The sequence below is a fragment of the Myxine glutinosa genome, chromosome 1, assembly GCF_964187855.1.
Source record: "Myxine glutinosa chromosome 1, kmMyxGlut1.1, whole genome shotgun sequence".
Lineage (NCBI taxonomy): Eukaryota > Metazoa > Chordata > Myxini > Myxiniformes > Myxinidae > Myxine > Myxine glutinosa.
In genome coordinates, this window is record NC_136261.1 from 71830494 (window position 1) to 71851594 (window position 21101).

Genomic DNA, 21101 nt, shown 5'->3' on the forward strand with positions numbered 1-21101 from the left:
GCGTGACACACTGTTTGAATTCCTCCACCAAGATCAATTGTCGCAACCGTTTGAAGTCTTTCCCAACCCCTTTCGAATCACACCACCGATCAAAAATGGTTTCCTTCATTCTGGCAAACTCCACATGGGTCTCACTCTCCCTCTTCCGGGCATTCCGAAATTTTTGCCGGTAAGCTTCAGGAACCAATTCATAGGCTTTGAGAATGGCTTTCTTCACTTCCTCATAATCTGTGCATTGGTCATTCGGTAAAGCCGAAAATATATCTTGAGCTTTACCCACCAGAACACTTTGCACTAACATAGTCCAGGACCCCACAGGCCATTTTAGCATTTGAGCCACTTTCTCAAAGTGTTAAAAAAAACTTGGCTACCTCCTTTTCATTGAAGGGTGGAACCAGCCTCACATGCCTCCCAACATCCCAGGTGTTCTGACTAGTTGTCGAGCCAGCCGGCATGGATGCTACTTCTCCCCGTTCTCCCATTAATTCTAGCTCCTTGAGTTTAACTTCCTTCTGTTACTCCATGTCACGTTCCTTTAACTCCCTTTCGGCTTTCCTTTCCTCTGCTCTTTCCTTTGCTCTTCTTTCTTCTTCAGCTCTCCTTTCCTCTGCTCTTCTCTCCTCGAGTTCCTTTTCAGCTCTCCTTTCCTCTGCTCTTTCCTCTGCTTTTCTCTCCTCGAGTTCTTTTGCAGCTCTCCTTTCCTCTGCTTTTAACCTTTCCTGGCTCTGCAGTTGCATCTCCATTTTCCGGAGCTCCACATTTTCTTTTTCCTCGGGTAACCAATCCAAGGCTACCTCTGTCCATGTTCCCTGTCCCACCAGAGATTCTACCACCAATGTCTGCATCTCTGCTTTCTTCATATTAACTCGGACCTCCAAGTTAAAATACAACAACACAACAACATGCATTTTAAGGCCATTTTCCCTGCAAGAGCGGGTGTTAGCCTTGCGGTCCCCATGACGATCTTCTCCATTTTGCCCTATTTTCTGCATCTCTCCTTGTTAACCCCCTTGCCCGCATGTCTTCTTCCACCGTCATTAGCCAAGTCTTTCTCAGTCTTCCCCGTCCTCTACTTCCTTCTACATTCATTTCCATCACTCTTCTCAACCAGTCACTTTCATCCTTCCTCAACACATGACCAAACCATCTCAACCTGTTCCTCTTCACAGCATCAATCACAGGCTCTATTCCCATCATCTTTCGCAATTCATCATTTGTCTTCCTCTCTCTCAGCGACACTCCGCACATCCACCGAACCATTCGCATTTCCACCCTTTCCCAGCCTTCGTTGCTGCTCTACATTCATGACCCATGTCTCGCTCCCATAAATCATAACACTTCTCACACATGCAGCATACACCTTTCCCTTCAGCTTCAACGACACTCCCCTCCTCATCAGCACGCCACTCAGTTCCCGAAACTTCTTCCATGCACATCTCACTCTAGCAACCGTTGCCGAGTCTGATCCACCTTCTCCATTCAGCATGTCTCCGAGATAGCAAAATGTTTTCACACCTTCCAGCTTCACGCCGTCTCCAAGATCCAACTCAACATTTCCTCCATCTGCAGCTCCCTCTGTGCACACCTTACATTTGAATGTAGCTGCCACACTGGTTAATGACCCTCTCAGACCACTACATTTTTGATGAACCCACTCAGCGCACATTGTACATTGAATGGAGTTCACTCCGACACCCTTCCTGCACACAGCACATGGCCACTTCCCAGTTCTTTCCACCTCACCACATGCTTTACCACTTGCCATCACCTTCGTCTTTCCTATATTCACCTTCAGACCTTTTGTCTCCATACTTTCCTTCCACTTGTTCATCTTTTCCTTCAGTCCATCCATACTTTCCGCAATCAACACCAGATCATCTGCATACAACAACTCCCACGGTAAACCCTCCTTTACGGTCTGAACCAGCACCTCCATCACAGCTACAAATAGTAGTGGACTTAGTACCGACCCCTGATGCACTCCCACCTTCACCTCAAACTCACCACTGTTCCCGTCCTTCGTCCTTACAGCTGTGCGCGCTCTTTTGTACATTGCCATCACAACTCTGATCAACCATTCCTCCACTTCCAACTTCCTCAATGCCCATGTCAATACTTCGCGTGGAACCCTATCGAATGCTTTCTCCAGATCAACAAACCCAAGCAACAACTTCTTCCTCTTCTCCATGTACTTCTCCTGCAACTGCCTCACAATAAAGAGCGCGTCTATCGTTCCTCTTCCTGGCATAAATCCAAACTGCATTTCGTCGATCTTCACCTTCTTCCTTAGCCTCCTCTCCAACACCCTTTCCAATACCTTCATTCCATGCTCCAATAACTTTATCGCTCGGTACGAGCCACACTCCAGAGGGTCACCTTTCCCCTTGTATAGAGGGACAAGGGTACTCAGTTCCCAATCCACTGGAATGCGGCCTTCTTTCACCACCAGATTACAGATCTCTGTCATTCTCTTCACACCCCAACTTCCTGCTGCCTTCAACATATCTCCCACAACTCCCGTCGGCCCTCCCGCTTTTCTACTCTTCATTGCTTTTATCGCTTCCTCAACTTCCTTCTCAGTTATCTTCTCTGCCGGTCCTAAAACTGGGTTACTCTCTATGTTGCCATCCCATTCATTCTCTGTATTCAACAGCATTTCCATATATCTTTTCCATCTTCCTTTAATTCCATCTGGGTCCACAACGATTTTCCCCACTTCATCCTTCAAGCAACTCACCCCATCACATCACACCTCTCTTTCGCTATCTGCTTTGCAATCCTGAATACCGCTCTCTGACCCTCTTCCGAATCCAAGTGTTCTCCGAACATTTTCCTACATGTCTCCTGCGCCTTTGCTACCTCTTTCTTTGCAGCCTTCTTGGCTGCCTTTTAACTTTCATGCTCTGCTTTTTCTGCTCCCGTACCCTTCGCCTTCTGCCACTCCTTGAACTTCTTCCTCTTCTCGTTAATCCTCTTTCCAACTTCATCATCCCACCACCATGTTTCCGAGTGCCTCGGTGGTCCTTTTGTCCATCCACATACCTCACCAACGGCTCCCAACAGACTATCTTTCATTGACATCCAACCACTTTCAAGCTCAACCACATCATCCTCGACCCGACTCAGCCTCTCTTTTAATGCCTCCCTTACTGTCACCTCTTTCAACCTCCACACCTTCATTCTCGGTTGGTACTTCACCCGCCGAGCTCTCCTCGCACCTTTCACCCTTATGTCGCAGACAACCAAGTGGTGCTGTGAAACAGCCTCCTCCCCCGGGATCACCTTTGTGTCCCGGAGGTGCCCCCTATCTCGCCTACGCACCATCAGGTAGTCAACGGTTGTCGTCGACCCACCTGACGTGTATGTAACAAGCTTATTATCCCCTTTCTGGAACTGAGTATTACAAATCAACAAATCAGCTCCATCAGCAAACTCCAAAATCCTTTCACCTTCTCCATTTCTCACAACATATCCGTAACCCCCATGAACTCCCTCAAAACCGTCCATACTCCTTCCCACATGTCCATTTAGGTCTCTTCCTACCACAACAACTTCCTCATCTTTCACGTTTTCCATCAGCTTCTCTATCGCACACCAGAACTTGTCCTTCTCTTCATCGCTCCGACCAACCTGCGGAGCATATCCCGAGATGATGTTCACCAAGAGCTTTCCAATCATCATTTTCACCATCATCAACCTATGACTCACTCTAGTGACACTCACCACACTGTCTACAACCTCCTCAGAAAACAGGACACCAACACCATTCACGCCCTCCGGGCACCCTTGCCACACAAACTTGTATTTCTGTCCCCGCCTACCCTTCACCATTCTCACACCACTTCCCTTCCATCTCGTCTCTTGCACACAACATATGTCCACTCTTCTTCTGAACAATACTTCTACCACTTCTCCTGATCTCCCTGTCATTGTCCCTACATTCCATGTCCCAAACCTCAGAAACCGATCTCCCCTTCCGGCTGTACCCTGCCCATATGTAGTTGTCATTGTCATGGTTCTCTTTTTGAGGCAATGTTTTTATGGCCGGATGCCCTTCCTGACGCCAACCCTCTTAGTCGCCTCTTACGACACGCAGGGATACGGTGTACCTATTCTAACCAGGGTACACACCGTACACAGTCCAAGTTAAAATGTCTGGCCAATATCAAGAGTTCCGATTTTTTTAATGCTTGGAACTGTGCCTCATTAGGGGATGCCGCAAACTGTTCTGCGTCAAACACCATGGTGACTATCAGTTAGCACCTGTTAACCTTCACACAAAAATTTCCAAAATGTTTTGAAAAATTTGGGAATGTTAGAAAAATTCCAAATTTGGGAATTTTGGGTATGCTAGGGAATTCTATCCCGGACGAATGTTAGGGAATTTAATCCTGGACGAGGATCCCAATTTCGAACCCCTGAGCCAATTTGACGAGCCCCCAATTTCTGTTATGTGCTCCTCCCCGACCCCCTGGTCACGGTGTACCTCCGAGCCCCGAGAGGAGTCACGGCAGAAAAATGTGTTATTCCGTATGTCAAAGATCAATGGTGAAGCCACACCAATTGTTACTCACAAACAAATATTGTATTAAGATCACACAAGAATAACATTACAACAATAATAGTAATCAAAAGTACAATCAATATATCCTATGATGGTACCATCAGTTTCGTAATATATAGCTCACTGTGCTTCAAGTGAGTGAAACCAGAACATTCCAAATGTCTCATTCCCGGCCTCAAACCCAAGTTGTTTCCAGTTTCAAGCCAAAGTCGATTCGCTCCAGCGATCGCCAGAACGATGTCCAATCGACACCAGAATCCCGTGTGGATGGCAAGTACAGTCACACAGCCCAAAGCTGCACAAAGGCGCACTCAATGCGACTGGGAAATCACACCCTCGGGTATGGACTTTCACGGCTCACAGTCGGCGAACTGCAAATTACTCTTCAAAAGCCACGGTGCACACACACACACACACCAGATACGTCTGAAAGCAGTGAAAACGGCTGACGAAGCAAAGAAACCTTGCTCGACGCGCGAAGCGCGCGAGTCAAAATGGCCGACGCCCCGTTCTTGAGACGTAACGGCCCAGCGATAATTCTCCTCGGAATCCACCACCAAAAACCTGACATGCAGGTTGATCGGTCACAGCGATGACAACTCTGTCGCAGGAATCCCTTTCCCGGGAATCCCGAAAGTTCACTCGTGACTCTTGCTCACCAACGTTCGCTTCAGAACTCGGAGCGGCTCGGCTTTCTTGTCCGACTCACTCGCTCCGCCCTCTTTTTTCTTCTTCCTCTTCGTCATCCGGTTCCCGATCCGGTTTCCTGTTTCTTTTAACATTAACTTTTTTACCTTTTGAAAACAGTTCATGAACAATAAACCTTTTGAAAACAATAATTATAGTACATGGAATCAGAAATATTTACAGTGGATGCAAACCACCACAACGGAAGTGACGAATCTGTAACACAAAGCTGCGCATAGGCGCCCTCAAGGCGACTGGGAAATCACACCCTCGGGTATGGACGTTTCACGGCTCCAAATCGGCGACACGCAGATTTGCCACTCAAAAGCCACGTTACACACACACACACACACACCAGATCAACGTCTAAATGTGGTGAAAATGGTCGAAGCAAGATGAAATCTTGAGCGAAGCGCAAGTCCTGCGCGAGGTTAAAAAAAAATGGCCGACGGCCCGTTCTCGAGGCGTAATGGCACGACGATGATTCTCCTCGGAATCAATCGCCAAAACCTGACACGCAGGTTGATCTGTCACAGCGATAACAACTCTGTCGTAAGAATCCCTTTCCCGGGAAACCCGAAGTTCGCTCGTGATCTCCGTTCGTCAACGTTTGCTCCAGACCTCAAAGCAACTAGTCTTCTTGTCCGACTCACTCGCTCCGCCTTCTTCCCCTCCTCTTCCTCTTCGTCGTCGTCCGGTTCCGGTTTCATTTAAAACATTGACTTTTTTACCTTTTGAAAAGTAACCTCTATTTCCCTTAAACGACAGCAATAATTAATAGTACATGGAATCAAAAATGTTTACCGTGGATGAAAACCACAACAACGGAAGTGACGCATCCGTAACACTATGTTTATTGTGAATATCAGTTCTTGCCTAGTATCTCAGAATGCAAAGTGTGAATTAAGTACCTGTGTGTATGTCTGCAGTATAGCCAAACAGTACACAAAATATGTTTTTGTTGAATGAAGGGAATCTTTACTTGTAAAGACAATACATCATATGTAAAGACAAGCAAACTGTTATCGTTGACGTAGCTTCAGCAAGCTATATTTTGTTAATTTTATGATTAAAAGATTTTGCTCTTTTTTGACTTTCAAAATGTTTTCTTCTTTTTATAGTTGTCCTTTCTCCAGCGGCTGAACCCAAATCTATAATGAAGAAGGGAGACCATGAAGTTAGAGTAACACCGAAAAAGATTCTACAGTTTACTGGTGTAAATGGCGGGTATGAATGACCTCCTCCTGGAATGTATTGTTTGTGTTAAACAAATTACAGCAGTTACTTTTTCCACATTATGAAACTGTGGCACTGGCTATCGGTAGCAAAGAGAATTGGGGTGAGAGGGAGTATGGGTTCATAAATAAAGAGCACCAAAATTTAATATTCATTGATAAAACTAAACTTTATCGAGGATGTTGAGGCATAGTGTGTGAAAGAAAGGGAATTTTTTATTAAACAAAGTGCAAGTGAGGCACGATCCCATTGAGCGAGCTTCCTCTGATCCCATTGAGCTAGCTTCCTCTGATCCCATTGAGCGAACTCCTCTGATCCCATTGAGCGAGCTTCCTCTGATCCCATTGAGCGAGCTTCCTCTGATCCCATTGTGCGAGCTTCCTCCGATCCCATTGAGCGAGCTTCCTCCGATCCCATTGAGCGAGCTTCCTCCGATCCCATTGAGCGAGCTTCCTCTGATCCCATTGAGCGAGTGCTTCTGATCCCATTGAGCGAGCTTGCTCTGATCCCATGTGATCCTATTAAACTAACTTCCTCTGATCCCACATGATCCTATTAAACTAACTTCCTCTGATCCCACATGATCCTATTAAACTAACTTCCTCTGATCCCACATTATCCTATTAAACTAACTTCCTCTGATCCCACATGATCCTATTAAACGAACTTCCTCTGATCCCACATGATCCTATTAAACTAACGTCCTCTGATTGCATGTATGATCCCATTAAACCTCTTGGCTAAATAGACTAATGATCCCAGATCCCATTAAATTAGATCACTTTGATCCCAATAAACTATATTCCTATAATCCTATAAAACCATATTCTTGTGATCCCATTGGACTAATTTCCTATTATCCCTTTGGAATAGTTTCCCCTGAACCCAGCGGACTGCGGATTAGTTTCCCGTGATCCCTTTGGACTAGTTTCCCCCACTCCCCCCCTCCCTGAACCCAAACTAGTCCCCCCCCTCCCGCCCCCACAGCGGACTAGTTTCTCCCCCTCCCCCGAGCCGAGCGGACTAGTTTTCTCTCCAAAGTTGTTTGCCAAAAGAGTATAATTGATTTTGTACAGCTATGAGTCGACATCCAGCGAGGATTCAAGCTCTGATGATAGTTCATCGTTGGAGTCGAGTAACGAGGCAGAGAAAGAGCAAGAAGAGGAATTAAAAGAACCAATGGAGGCTGGTGATGACGACGATATCGAAAGGTATCTTTCTCTACACCTTTTTTTTTCTTTTTTCTTCTTCCTTCTTCCTCTGATCCCATATGATCCTATTATATGAGTGATATTATTTGGGTCCTTCATCTCCTGTGATATACTAAAGTTTGTTCACAGCATTAAATAAATCAGGGTCTGGGGGATTTATAGGGGGTGTGACCCCCATAAAAATAGGTATTTACTTTTTTTATCCATTGCATATTTTGTGGGTCATCCATGAATGGAAGGGCGAGCGGGGAGCATGAGAAGGGGTGAGAGGAGAGCAGGAGGAGGGGTGAGAGGAGAGCAGGAGGAGGGGTGAGAGGAGAGCAGGAAGAGGAGTGAGAGGAGAGCAAAAAAGGGTTGAGAGGAGAGCAGGGGGAGGGGTGAGAGGTGATCAGGAGGAGGGGTTAGAGGGGAGCAGGAGGAGGGGTTAGAGGGGAGCAGGAGGAGGGGTTAGAGGAGAGCAGGAGGAGCGGTTAGAGGGGAGCAGGAGGAGGGGTTAGAGGGGAGCAGGAGGAGGGGTTAGAGGGGAGCAGGGGGATGGGGTGAGAGGGGAGCAGGGGGAGGGGTTAGAGGGGAGCAGGAGGAGGAGTTAGAGGGAAGCAGGAGGAGGGGTTAGAGGGGAGCAGGAGGAGGGGTTAGAGGGGAGCAGGGGGATGGGGTGAGAGGGGAGCAGGGGGAGGGGTGAGGGGAGCAGGGGGAGGGGTGAGGGGAGCGTGAGGAGGAGCCGGAGGAGGGAGTGAGGGGGAGCTGGAGGAGGAGTGAGAGGGGAGACGGAGGAGGGGTGAACGCAAAGGTACCCATCAACATTGCGCACTCCTCCTGGCTCCCACCCCTTCCCCTCCTTCCACCCCTTCCCCTCCTTCCACCCCTTCCCCTCCTTCCCCTCCTTCCTCACCAACCAACCCCCCTTCCCCCTGGACTCCCACGCTACCCCTTCCCCTTCATCCCACCTCCTCTTCATCCCACTTCCTCCTACCCACCCCTCCCTCCCTCGGGGCTCTCACCCCACCCCTTCCCCACCCTCCTCCCACCTACCCCTCCCTCCCTTGGGGCTCTCACCCCACCCCTTCCCCATCCTCCTCCCACCCGATCCCTTCTCCACCCTTCCCCTTCCTCTGGACTCCCACCTCACTCCTTCCCCTCCCTCCTCCCACCCCACCACTGTCAACTGTCTTGTCTTGCAAACAAACAAACATCGAAGAATAGCATCAATGTTGAGCAACAAAGTCATTGAAAATATTTAATTAAAATGACAAAGCAAATGTAAGGGCAAAATGATCCCATTAAACTAACTTCCTCTGATCCCACATGATCCTGTTAAACGAACTTCCTCTGATCCCACATGATCCTATTAAACTAACTTCCTCTGATTGCATGTATGATCCCATTAAACCTCTTGGCTAAATAGACGAATTATCTCAGATCCCATTAAATTAGATCACTTTGATCCCAATAAACTGTATTCCTATAATCCTATAAAACCATATTTGGCTACGGCTTCCCCTTCGCTCCCACCTTTTGTTCATATGTGTGTTGTACCGTCCACCAAACAGTGATGACTCCATCTACATCACGCTGTCTGATAATATGGACCAACTTCTATCTACCCATCCCAACTCTCTCTTCCTCATATGTGGTGATTTCAATTGTCACCATGCCAGTTGGCTGGGTGTGGGTACCTCTCTCACCAGCCATGGCTCTTCAGCAAAGGACTTCTGTGACCCACTGGGACTGACACAATCTGTCAATTTCCCGACCCGGATCTCAGTCAACGGAGCATCTTCTCTTCTGGACTTGGTTATGACTAACTTCCCTGAAAATGTCTGCTGCTCTTCTTCTGCTCCAATGGGCTCATCTGATCATGTGCTTGTTAAAGTGGACATCTCTCTGACCATTCTCAGAGAGCCTCCTCAGCGTCGACGAGTCTGGCATTTCACTCAGGCCAACTGGCACAGTCTTCAAGCAGCCATCAATCATCTGGACTGGTCTCCCATCTCTACCGCCTCTGACATCAACTCATCCTGGGAATTCTTCCAAAGTAAATTGCTCTCTCTCATGCACAGATTTATCCCATCTCGTCTTCAGTTGTCATACCCTTCCTCCCGTCCATGGTACACGGAATCTTGTGGTGAGGCTATTGCCCAGAAACAACTTGCTTTCATCTCCTGGAAAGCAAATCCAACGGAAGGAAATCTCATTTCCTTTTACAAAGCCCGAAACCAGTGTGTGTCCACCCTCAGGAGAGCCAGGAAACAATATCTCTCTGTTCTCAGGACAGAACTCTCTTATCTGTCTCCCTCTTCCAAATCCTGGTGGCGTCTGGTCAAATCTGTTTCTGGTGTTTGTTCCCCCTCCATCCCCTCCCTCACCTCAAACGGCCACACGGCTGACTCCGCACGTGAAAAAGCTGAATGCCTCAACTCTGTGTTTCCCCTCTAAATCTTGTGTCCCAGACCCATCCCTCTCGGTACCCACCGTACCCAGTCGTACCCAGCTGCTCCTGGACTCTGTGTCCTTTCCTCCTGACAAGGTGGAAAAGTTTCTGTCAACCCTCGACTCTGATTCTGCAACTGGACCTGACGGCATCAGCCCACGGGTCCTAAAATCCTGTTCTTCCGCTCTTTCACTCCCTCTCTCTGTTCTCTTCACCCTCTCTTTTTCTCAAAGTCATCTGCCATCTGCTTGGAAATCTGCCAGCATCACCGCTTTGCACGAAAAAGGTGCAAAAACAGATCCCAGCAACTACAGACCAATCAGCCTTCTCCCAATTATCAGCAAAGTCATGGAATCCATCATTGCTTCAGATATGAAATCTTTCCTCTTCTCCAATGGCTTGATCTCTGATCATCAATTTAGTTTCAGACCTGGTCACTCTACTCTGGACATGCTGCTTCTGCTTTCTCAACAATGGATGGAGGTCCTCAATGCCAAACAGGAAATTAGAGCTGTCTCCCTTGACATATCACGTGCCTTCGATATGGTCTGGCACCCCGCTCTGCTCAACAAACTCTCCTCTTTTGGTATCCATGGAAATCTCCGCGCATGGCTGGCGGACTTCCTCTCTAGTCGTAGTCAACGTGTGGCCTTGAATGGGTTTCTCTCATCTCCTCTTCCTGTTCAGGCTGGAGTTCCCCAAGGCAGTGTTCTGGGCCCTGTGCTTTTTCTGGTCTTCATCAATGATCTCTCTGACTCTCTTGAAAATCCTCTGTATCTCTTTGCTGATGACTCTACTCTCTGTCGCTCCATTCTTCATCCCTCAGATCGGCAGTCTGCAGCCTCCTCACTCTCTGCAGACCTGGACAAAATCACAGACTGGGCAAACAAGTGGAACATGTCTTTCCATCCTGACAAATCTCACACTCTTACGATGTCTCTCCGAAAAGACCAACTGGACAACCCTCCCATCCACTTTCTGAATAATCCTCTCCAAGAAGTTCTGTCACTCAAGCTTTTGGGTCTCACTATCTGCCATGATCTTTCCTGGGAAAACCACATTTCAAATCTGGCCTCCAAAGCCAGTCGCCGACTGGGCATCCTCCGTCGTGCGAAATCCTTCCTTGGCACACCTGAGCTCCTCACCACATACAAGGCTTTCATCTGCAGCTCAATGGAATACTGCTCTCTCCTCTGGGCTGGTGCTCCTGCCTCACACCTAGCTCGTCTTCACGCTGTTGAAACCAAAGCATTCAGAATCATTGGAATCTCCCGCGATGAAGCTAACTCCAAGGGCCTCTCACTCACTCACCGCAGGCATGTTGGTGGTCTTTCCGTCTTCTACCGACTCCTCTCTGGCTTTGCCCACCCAGCTCTCTCTGGGCTCTGTCCCACAAATATTCCTACAGGTCGCACAAAATCTGCCTGCAACCCTCTTATGGTTAAACTGCCAAAATCAAGACTCTCTGCTCACCTTCACTCCTTCATTCCTCTTTTCTCCTGGCTCTGGAACAAACTCCCTCACTCTCTTCAATCCCACTCCACCCTCCAGGTCTTTAAAACAGCTGTTCACCACCATCTCTTATCTTCCCCCATCCAAAACCTTGATCTTTTCTACCCCCGCTAATTTCAGCCCAATTCCACTTTTTTGAAATACCAACTTCTCTCCTGGAAGTCCTTGGTGTCCTTGTGTTTTATACTTCTCCCACCCCCCCCCTTCCCACGCCTCCTCCGCCCAAGCCCTCTCCCTCCCACACATCTCCCTGCTCTCAAATGTTGTGTACTCTCAAGTGTTTGTGTGCTTCCCCTTCTCTCCCCCATCTTGTCTTCCGCTCCCTCTTTTTATATATTTTGTTTGTCTGGTTGATTTGTTTGTGAAGTAAATGTCAGCTCTTTCACGAGCCTCGATTCAGTTTACAAAAAAAAAGAAAAGAAAAAGAAAAAAAGAGAGAATGGTGAAACAGGGCTGTGTTCCATTACCAAGCAGATTGTAGAGCGCTCGCCAAACGGCACAAGCACTCCAACTAAACGATTGATAAGGAACGGCTGGCTGGCTTGGCAAGAGATTAGCGATTTGTACTAATGAAGATCATGCATTCGATGATGATCATTTGGAGTTCACTTGTCCCGTTGCTTTACTCATTGTAATCCTCCCATCATGTTAATAGTAATTTTAATTTGATTTCCTAACTCCAGCGATTCCCCCCCCCCCACCCCCCACCCCCCCCCCCCCCCCCGCCCCCCACAGAGTACCGAGGTGCTTTGGAAGCCTTCATAACGATCCCGCTGTTTAATTAATTTTGTTGCACTCAATAAAGTTGCACTTTGGGCACATTCCTTTATCTTTCCTTCAATCAATATAATTGTTGGAACAGTATAAAAAGTTGAGTTTAATGCTTTGGCAATATGGAGAAGGATGAAGGACAGCCCTGCTTAAAGCTTAGTTATAAGAATCAGTAATTTCTTTAAATGTTTATATTTCACTCCAGATTTGACACTTATTTAGTCCACAAAATGTGATCCTCAATTCCGAACACAGATTTTGATTATATACTTTAATTAGTCCGTGAGAGTGGATAGTGTTTCCAAAGCAAGGCACGTTTGAATAGGCTGAAACAAAATGGTGGCTACAACCCCTGCGAGGTGATGTTGAGCGGACCAAAGATAAAGCCTTTCATGAAGTTAAGGCATTATTTCTCTTCAAAAGGGTGCTTATCTTTATCCAAACACCCAGTTTTCATTCACGCACTCCTTTGGAGTTGCCTTTGTATGCATGCAAAGTTTGGAACCGCTAGGTTTCATGGTTTTGGAGTTATGGAGGAGACTGACTCACTGATTGACTGACTGACACATTGTCTTTTCTTATTATATATATACACACACACACACACACACACACACACACAATTTTTTTAAACATACATACATACATACACACACAGGGTGATTCCAAAGTCCAAAAACATTGGAAGTGAAAACAAGTCTAGAAACTTGTAAAAGGCCAAGTGAAAAATCACTATGTACAAGTGTTTACTTTTGATTCACCATAATATGATCAAAGAAGCTTAGGTTCCAATATTGAATCTTGGATTACAGACATGGCAGATTGGCAGATGTTGGCTCCAAAGCAGTGAATAAATATAAAAATAACTATTGTACTATTTAACTATTGTAAATATAAAAATAACTTGTACTATTTATGGTAAAACAATGTAACTTCGGTGCCTCGTTGCAAATAGTATTTCAACTTGAAACGATACTCTATTCTCAGAAGTTTGCTGCACAACAACTTTATTTATAAGTTAGCAAAAAATATACAAAAAACAGACATGTTCCAAGTAAATACAGTATATGCCTTCATTTTCAGTTTGTCTCAGAGATCATCACCTTCAAACTTGATCTTTAAGCAGTGCCTTAAGACGAGGCAAGATATATTTTGAATGACTTTAAGACAAGTGTGCAGTGACCAAGTGAATGCAAGACAAAAAAATTTGCTCTTCACTATAATATCATAAACCACATCAAGGTGGGATTGGGGGATGGAAAAGTGAGCATCGTGGTGTCTGGGTTTATTTGTGAATATTTGTTTCGATAAGGGTCTTCCTTGGGAAGTTGATATTAAACCGTAGAAGTGATGTGCTGAAACCTTACACGAATAACTATGTGAATGAATCAAACACATATGGGTGAAACAAAGCATTGAAGTTTTGCCCACTTGAAGCAGTCTTTCACTTACAATTTTACCCTCCCATTGAATAACTTTTTTGTAGTGTTAAACTTGGAGATGACCTACTGTCAGCCTGTGAAGAGCTGAAAAGTTGCTTGGTGATGGAAGAACCATTGTCCAACTTCAAAAACGTGAGTCTTGTACAGTATTTTGTTTGTATTATGGTAATTGTAAAGTTCTTAAAGTATAGTCAGACCCCGACATTTGCGGAGGATACGTTCCTGGAAAATGCAGCGAATGTCGAATCTGCGAATGTGGGAGCTTTGTTTCAATGGGAAAAGGGGGGATAGGTTCCCAGCGGTTCGTGATTCATAAGGGGAAAAAACAAATTCCATGAAAAACAATGAATACGCAAAGCACTTGGCCGTGAATGTTGAAGAAAGTCAGGAAAACAGTGAAATATACCAGTGAAAAGAATGTCGAATCTCGTGGTTGTGCACGTACAGCCATTTTATGCATGATACGTGGAAGATGCTTTTGGAACTGTAACGTGCACAGCTGGTGGAAATGGTTTATGCGTGGCTCGAAGTGTTTTTATGCATGGCGTGGAAGATGCTTTTATAAGTGACGTGTGTTCGGCTGGTGGGAGATTTTCTCTTTTTTTTTTTTTGTGCCCGTGAAAGCCTGCAAATGTAGAAGGAGGTCACATTTTATCAAGCGTGAATATGCAAGGTCTTGAATGTCATGGTCTGAATTGACTCCAAAACCTATTCATGCTGGTTTCTCATGTTATGGAATTTAATTGTGTGTCCCATTTTATATTGAAATTTATGACTGTAAACGAAGATTGATTTTTTTTTCTTTTTTCTTTGTGTGCCTTCTTCTTCCACATGGCAGGAGGCTGCTCTTGCCAAGCTGCGTTACAAGTGGTTTGAGGCATTTGGTAGCAGCACGAGCAAACACTCTGCAGCTGCAGGCCTTCTTCAAGCACTACGGCGGGTGTCGTGCAGCCTGGCGGAATCTATGGTTAACATGGTCGATGTTAGCGGAAATACTGCACTTCACTACGCCATCTCCTATTCCAACTTTCCCATTGTGGGCCTTCTTTTAGACACTGGTATTGGACTCGATTTTTATGGGTAACTCTGGGACAAGAAGGAATGTGTGGGGGAGAAGGTCGAGTTGTTGTGGGAAAGGCACAATGGTCCAGATCAAAGGAATCGTGTGTGTGCGTGTGTGTGTGTGTGTGTGTGTGTGTGTGTGTGTGTGTGTGTGTGTGTGTGTGTGTGTGTGTGTGTGTGTGTGTGTGTGTGTGTGTGTGTGTGTGCGTACGTGCGTACAAGTGATACACGTGATACACACTGCTGGGCAAAGGTCTTGTACATTTTAGTTTTCTATTCTGATGCACAAGGAAACTAACTTCGTGTTCAATGCAAACACCTTTACGAAAAAGAAAATCTTATTCAAATAACCAAATTTATACAAAATATACCTTGATATAAACTTAACAGGTGAGTATGTCAACCCTTTTCCTTCAACACCATTAAATTCTTCTCGGGATGCTTTTTAATTATTTTGTCATAAACTCTTGTAGAATGATTTTCTACACTTCTTCCAAAACCTTCCAAACATCATCTAAGTTGCTGGGATTCTTTTTTTTTCTTTTTTTTTTGTCCAAATATTCCCATACAGATTCAATGATATTGGGATTCTGGCTTTGAGTGGCCATTCCATGAGTCGAAGGACTACCTCCAACTTCCTTTCTTTTGCAAAGTTTTAATTACTCCATTTCAGTATGTCGGATCATTTTGCTGTCGGATAGAGTTTGGACCGATAAGTCTTGCACCATTAGAGATTGCATGGTCGAATAAAATTTGCTTATACCTTGATGCAGAATATACCATCAATTTTCAGCAATTTCCCAACACCATTGATGATTTGCCCTGCAAACTTGAATTGGACTCCTCCATGCTTAATTATTTGTTTAAACAAGGCTACTTATAATTTTTTTAATTTTTTTTGTCTCACATACCGTCTTCAATCCACATAAACTTTGACTCGTCTGCCCAATGCACCTTTGATCATTGGTCCATAATCCAATTTATGCGTTCTTGTGCATACTTTAGCCTTTTAATATTGTTCCCCTTTCTTAACAGAGGTCTCCTTACTGCAACACATCCTTTAAGTCCTGATTTCAAAAGTGACGTTCATACTTTTGATGGATGGACAAAGACCCCTCAGCCTTTTTACAAATTATCTTATGGACGAAAGTTGGCAGACAGGTAGCATATGTGACAAGGACGAAATGATTAGATTTTTGGTGAAGATCCGGATCCGGCTAGTAGAATTTTTAAAGTGATTCTTCACCGTTGGGAGATAGGGCCAAAAAGGATACAAAGCAGGATATCTCAAAAAGTTGTGGGCAGCTGATTTTGATGAAATGTGATTCTGCATTTTGATTTTCTGGTCTACTCTGGGATACAAAACGTAGACTGTTGATCTAGCGGAGGTATGCTCTCTACTGAGTGCCGTTCTAGTTTTATATACGTTATCGAGGCTCATATAAAAATCATAATTTTATTGAGGAATTTATGAAACTGTAGAAGTATAAAACTTCTACAGGTAAGCGAGTCATCGCAAGCATTCCAATTGAAACCTGTCCCTTCGTACACTTCCGGAATTGTTTGATTTATTTATTTTCAAATGTCTGGTGATTGTTTTGAAATGATTTATGCGAATGTGTACTTGTATATAACTGTCATTAATTTTAAAAAAGGCTTCGGCACTATTGAGCGATTTTTATTTTTTTTATTTTTTTTATTTATTTATTATTTTTGTTTTTAAAATTTATTTATTTATTATTTTTGTTTTTTTAGTTTATTTATTTATTAAATTTTTTTTTTATGCCAAAAAGCGAACTTTTTTTATTCCAGAATTTTTTTATTTGTTTGCCTAAAACACTCCCAGGCACTCACTCTGATGAACCTCTGACAGTTTGACGAAGATCCGTTCAGCCATGTCTAAGAAAAATGGAGACACAGACAGACACACAGACAGATCAACAGCTCCCTTTTATAGTGTACTTGTATATATAATTATTTGCATGAAAAATGGATAATTTTTGCATGACCAGCATAGCACGTGACGGAAAACATGGGTGCAGAGAGATTTCTTCCATTATGTTAAATACAACCTTTGCTTTAAAGCAATGAGATGTGACATCAAGCACAGCTATCAACGTTGTTAGAGATTATTTCACAGCTTGTCTCGGGAGATAGCAAAGTTTTTCTTTCTATTATGTATCTTTCTTTTTGCAAGGTGTCTGTGATGTGGACAAACCAAACAAAGCTGGCTACAATGCCATAATGCTGGCATCCCTTGCACTTGTAACATCACCCAAGCACATCGAAGTGATGCGTCGCCTGTTGGTCATGGGAAATGTCAACGCTCCAGCCAGCCAGGTCGGCCTCAAGCCATACTTGTCTTTTAATGCTCAAATTCTGTGCCGAGCCATCACCCTTTCTTTGCAAGTGATGTGTAAATTGTGCCGTTTTATGTCCGTATTGTTTTGTGTGTTGATCAGGCTGGGCAGACTCCGCTGATGCTGGCAGCGAGTCATGGACGGGTTAACATGGTGCAGGAGTTGCTGGCCCACGGTGCCAACGTGAATGCTCATGACTATGATGGCTCCACGGCGCTGATGTGTGCGTGTGAGCACGGACATGTCGAGATTGCTGGAATACTGCTCGCACAACCTGGGTGCCAGGCCGCTGCTACAGACAATGTGTGTAATCACTGCATGTTGCCAGTCACTCCAAAATTTCTGGATTTTATGCTGATGATTCATCGCAATGACACTAAATGAGTCCGTTCATTATACAAATAATTTGATAAGGATAGAGGTGGAGAACATTGGTAGGGGTGCTGTTTGATAAGGGAAGCACGATGGAGAGGGGAGGGGTTAAAATCTTTCCTCTATTTTTTTCCTCCTGACCATCAAGCAAAACTAAGCACAGCTGTTCATCCTTTTAAATATAGTTTTGTGCCACTGCAGGCATTCTTCCCAGCCATGGGTGAGTTTCCCAAGGCCATTGCAATGGGAGTTATGTTTTGGAAGCTTTTTGAATCCCCCTCGTATATCAGATGTGTTGAGCAGATTAGGATAACGGCATGAGTATTAGTGAAGACATTGAGGGCCATCTATATATTTTGCCTCTGGAAGAGGGAGCCTATTGTAATCAGTCAGGGTCGGTTTATGTTCATGTCTGCTTGCAAGTCTACTCTTGTATGACCCAGTCCCCCCTCCCTCCTCCTTCCTTAAGGGATTTCAAGCAAACTTGGCAAAAGTATGAACTGTAATACAACTATGAATGGAATCCATTTTTGTTTTAACAGGTCAAAGGTCACGAAAATCTTTTTGCAGACTATAACTCGAGTTCGTAGCATCCGATGCTCTCTTCTATCTTTTGTGATCTCTCTCTCTCTCTCTCTCTCTCTCTCTCTCTCTCTCTCTATCTCTATCTCTATCTCTATCTCTATCTCTATCTCTATCTCTATCGCTCTCTATCTCTATCGCTCTCTATCTCTATCGCTCTCTATCTCTATCGCTCTCTATCTCTATCTCTATCGCTCTCTATCTCTATCGCTCTCTATCTCTATCGCTCTCTATCTCTATCGCTCTCTTTCTCTATCGCTCTCTATCTCTCTCTATCTCTCTCTATCTCTCTCTACCTCTCTCTACCTCTCTCTATCGCTCTCTATCTCTCTCTTTCTCTCTCTATCTCCCTCTCCCTCTTTCATGACCCTTAGTTTTTCATGTGACCTCTTATTGAGATCAAACGTCACGGTGGGTTGATATCTAGCATGGCAGGAGACATATTCTTCTCACAGTGTTCGGATCCAATTCTGTTTTCTGGTTTTATTATACAACATCTTTGGCCATACATAGTCTTCCAGCACCCTGTTGAGGGATGCATTCATCCTCTTGAAATGTGTTATTCTGTTACAAAACACCAACCTTCAGTTCTTTCAGCATTCAAAGTTGAACTGCAGATCCACCTTTCTTAATCTCTGCTGTAAGCAATTCTGCTGCTGCAGTCGTGATTGTTGTTTTTCTGCCCTTTGTGCCTGAATGCAGGACGGCAGCACGGCACTGTCCATTGCACTTGAAGCCAGGCATCGCAACATTGCGGTCTTGCTCTATGCTCATGCAAACTTTGGCAAAGCACCCTCCACGGTACGTGGGCTTTATAACCAACGAATGTGGTAGTCTCTCAAATGGCTCATTCTTCCCAGCAAGCTGGTACTCATTTTGCTGACCTCAGAAGGATAACAATCTGAGTCAACCCACCTGGTGTTGTTGTAACGGCACAACCGGGGCTGGAACTCAGTACCCTATGTCTTAATCTAGCCACCTTGACTGTTAAGCCAACTCCAGGCTAATATTAGCCAGCTAGAGAAGGGTATTAAAGTTGCTCTTTTTCCTTTTTTTATTTTTGCTCTACTTTATTTGACTTCTACTTCCTTTTTACTCCCTCCTATATATTACCTTCACCACCAAAGTTGGACAGAGGTTATGTTTTCACCCCTTTTTTGTCTGTCTGTTATATCTCAAAGAGTTATTGATGGAATTGGAGGAAACCTGGTCGACAGTTTGTGTGTCAAGGACTAACTGAATCAAATTTGGTGAAGATCAGGATCTGGATCTGAGATTTTTTTTTTTAAAGTGATTCTTCACTATTGAAAGATTGGGCCAAAATGATATATAGCATGGTATCTCCCAAAGTTGTGGATGAGTAATGACAAAACGAGGTGGATGAGTTGGTTAGGTGACGAGAACAAGCCGATTCGATTTTGGTTCAGGACCGAATCTAGATCCGGTCTATCAGTGGGATACAAAACGTAAACTGTTCAGCCTGGCAGAGGTATGCGCTCCACCGAGTGACATTCTTATCCATCATATTTGTTTTCTATTTTTGATCCGTATCGTCCATGTTTCACTTCGATATATCAATACCAGTCTGAAACAGGCTTTTTAAACTCTAATGCTACATAATGGAATGCTTCTCTGATTTATGATACCACATTTATTTATTTGCTCAAGTTTAGAGAAGTTTTACATTAACAACATATACTGTACATTCTCTTCTAGGTCGTACCCGTCACTGGCAGAAAAAGGCCGAGCGCCGATTTGTGTGTTGAGCACAAATAAATGAAAATGTTGGCCGTACTTCCATATGCTGTGGCCGTACTTCCACTTCCATATGCTGTGGCATATGGAAGTGAGATCAAAAACTCCAGGTTGATACATAAACAAGAGTTTGCCTCTCTTTCCTACTTGTCCTGAAAGAATGTTGAGCAGTGCTAACCTAAACAGTATATAAAATGTAATATAATCTAGATTCTAGATGATACTGCTTTGTATTCAGTGTTAAAACAGACTGTTTATGAATGAATATAATTTAATAAATATATATGAAGCAAAGTTTGAAGCTGTGCTCTGGGAAGCTGATTGAAATTGACTACAACTTATTGACCTCAACATGTGAAAATTGCAGTTTGATTTTTTTTTACTCCACTTTGTTCTTTACTCGCTCACAATGGGTCCGGCCTACCAGCTGAAGTTTTCGCTGGACTGGCCACGGCTTCCGCCGTCCCATGTGAACCTAAACATGTGAAGTTCTTGATCGTAATAGTTCAATTTGATATGTTTTGATAGTTTTATTGATTGAGCTGCAACTATATTTGTCCTATTTTAAGTTGCTGGGAATGTTTTAAATAAAAAAATACAATCATATTGAGTATTAAATAGTGTTTTGTTGCTTTATGAAGCCTTGATTAATTTATTTTATTAAACAGGTATTGAGGCTCATGGAAGAACAGGGGGACAATGAATGAACACACAAGTTGGAGAAAAGGGGAAAACAGTGGAACCGCCTTTAGAAGCCATTTTTCCCGCAGAGCGGGGGTTGGCCTTTTTTTTGGGCACCGTGGTCCCCTTTTTTTGAAGCAATGTTTTATGGCCTGATGCCCTTCCTGCCGCCAACCCTGTTGGTCGCTTCTTGCGACACACAGGGAATTACCAGTGAACTGGTACTCAATTTGCCGACCTCGGAAGGATGACAGGCTGAGTCAACCCCCCTGGCGTTAATTCAGCGATCGACCAGGATTCAAACCCAGGATCCTAGGATCCCAAGCCGGCACCCTAACCGCTAAGCCAACACCAGGCTGAAAGGGGAAAACAGTGGGACAGCAATAAATGGATCCATAGCACCACAGAGGAAATTTCAGGAGAAGGGTGCGAGCA

At 44.5% G+C, this 21101-nt stretch overlaps 1 protein-coding gene across 1 annotated transcript in view; it reads left to right on the forward strand.

Moving 5' to 3' along the window:
- Nucleotides 1–20591, forward strand: part of LOC137424999 (uncharacterized) — a 31785-nt gene extending 11194 nt beyond the window's left edge. Inside the window, exons 4-11 of the mRNA XM_078773234.1 lie at nucleotides 6373–6478; nucleotides 7564–7698; nucleotides 13899–13986; nucleotides 14693–14912; nucleotides 17114–17256; nucleotides 17379–17579; nucleotides 18933–19031; nucleotides 19947–20591. Coding sequence (XP_078629360.1) covers nucleotides 6373–6478; nucleotides 7564–7698; nucleotides 13899–13986; nucleotides 14693–14912; nucleotides 17114–17256; nucleotides 17379–17579; nucleotides 18933–19031; nucleotides 19947–20006 — 1052 coding nt within the window. The 3' untranslated portion in view covers nucleotides 20007–20591. The remainder of the gene's footprint in view (nucleotides 1–6372; nucleotides 6479–7563; nucleotides 7699–13898; nucleotides 13987–14692; nucleotides 14913–17113; nucleotides 17257–17378; nucleotides 17580–18932; nucleotides 19032–19946) is intronic.
- Nucleotides 20592–21101: the final 510 nt, after the last annotated feature.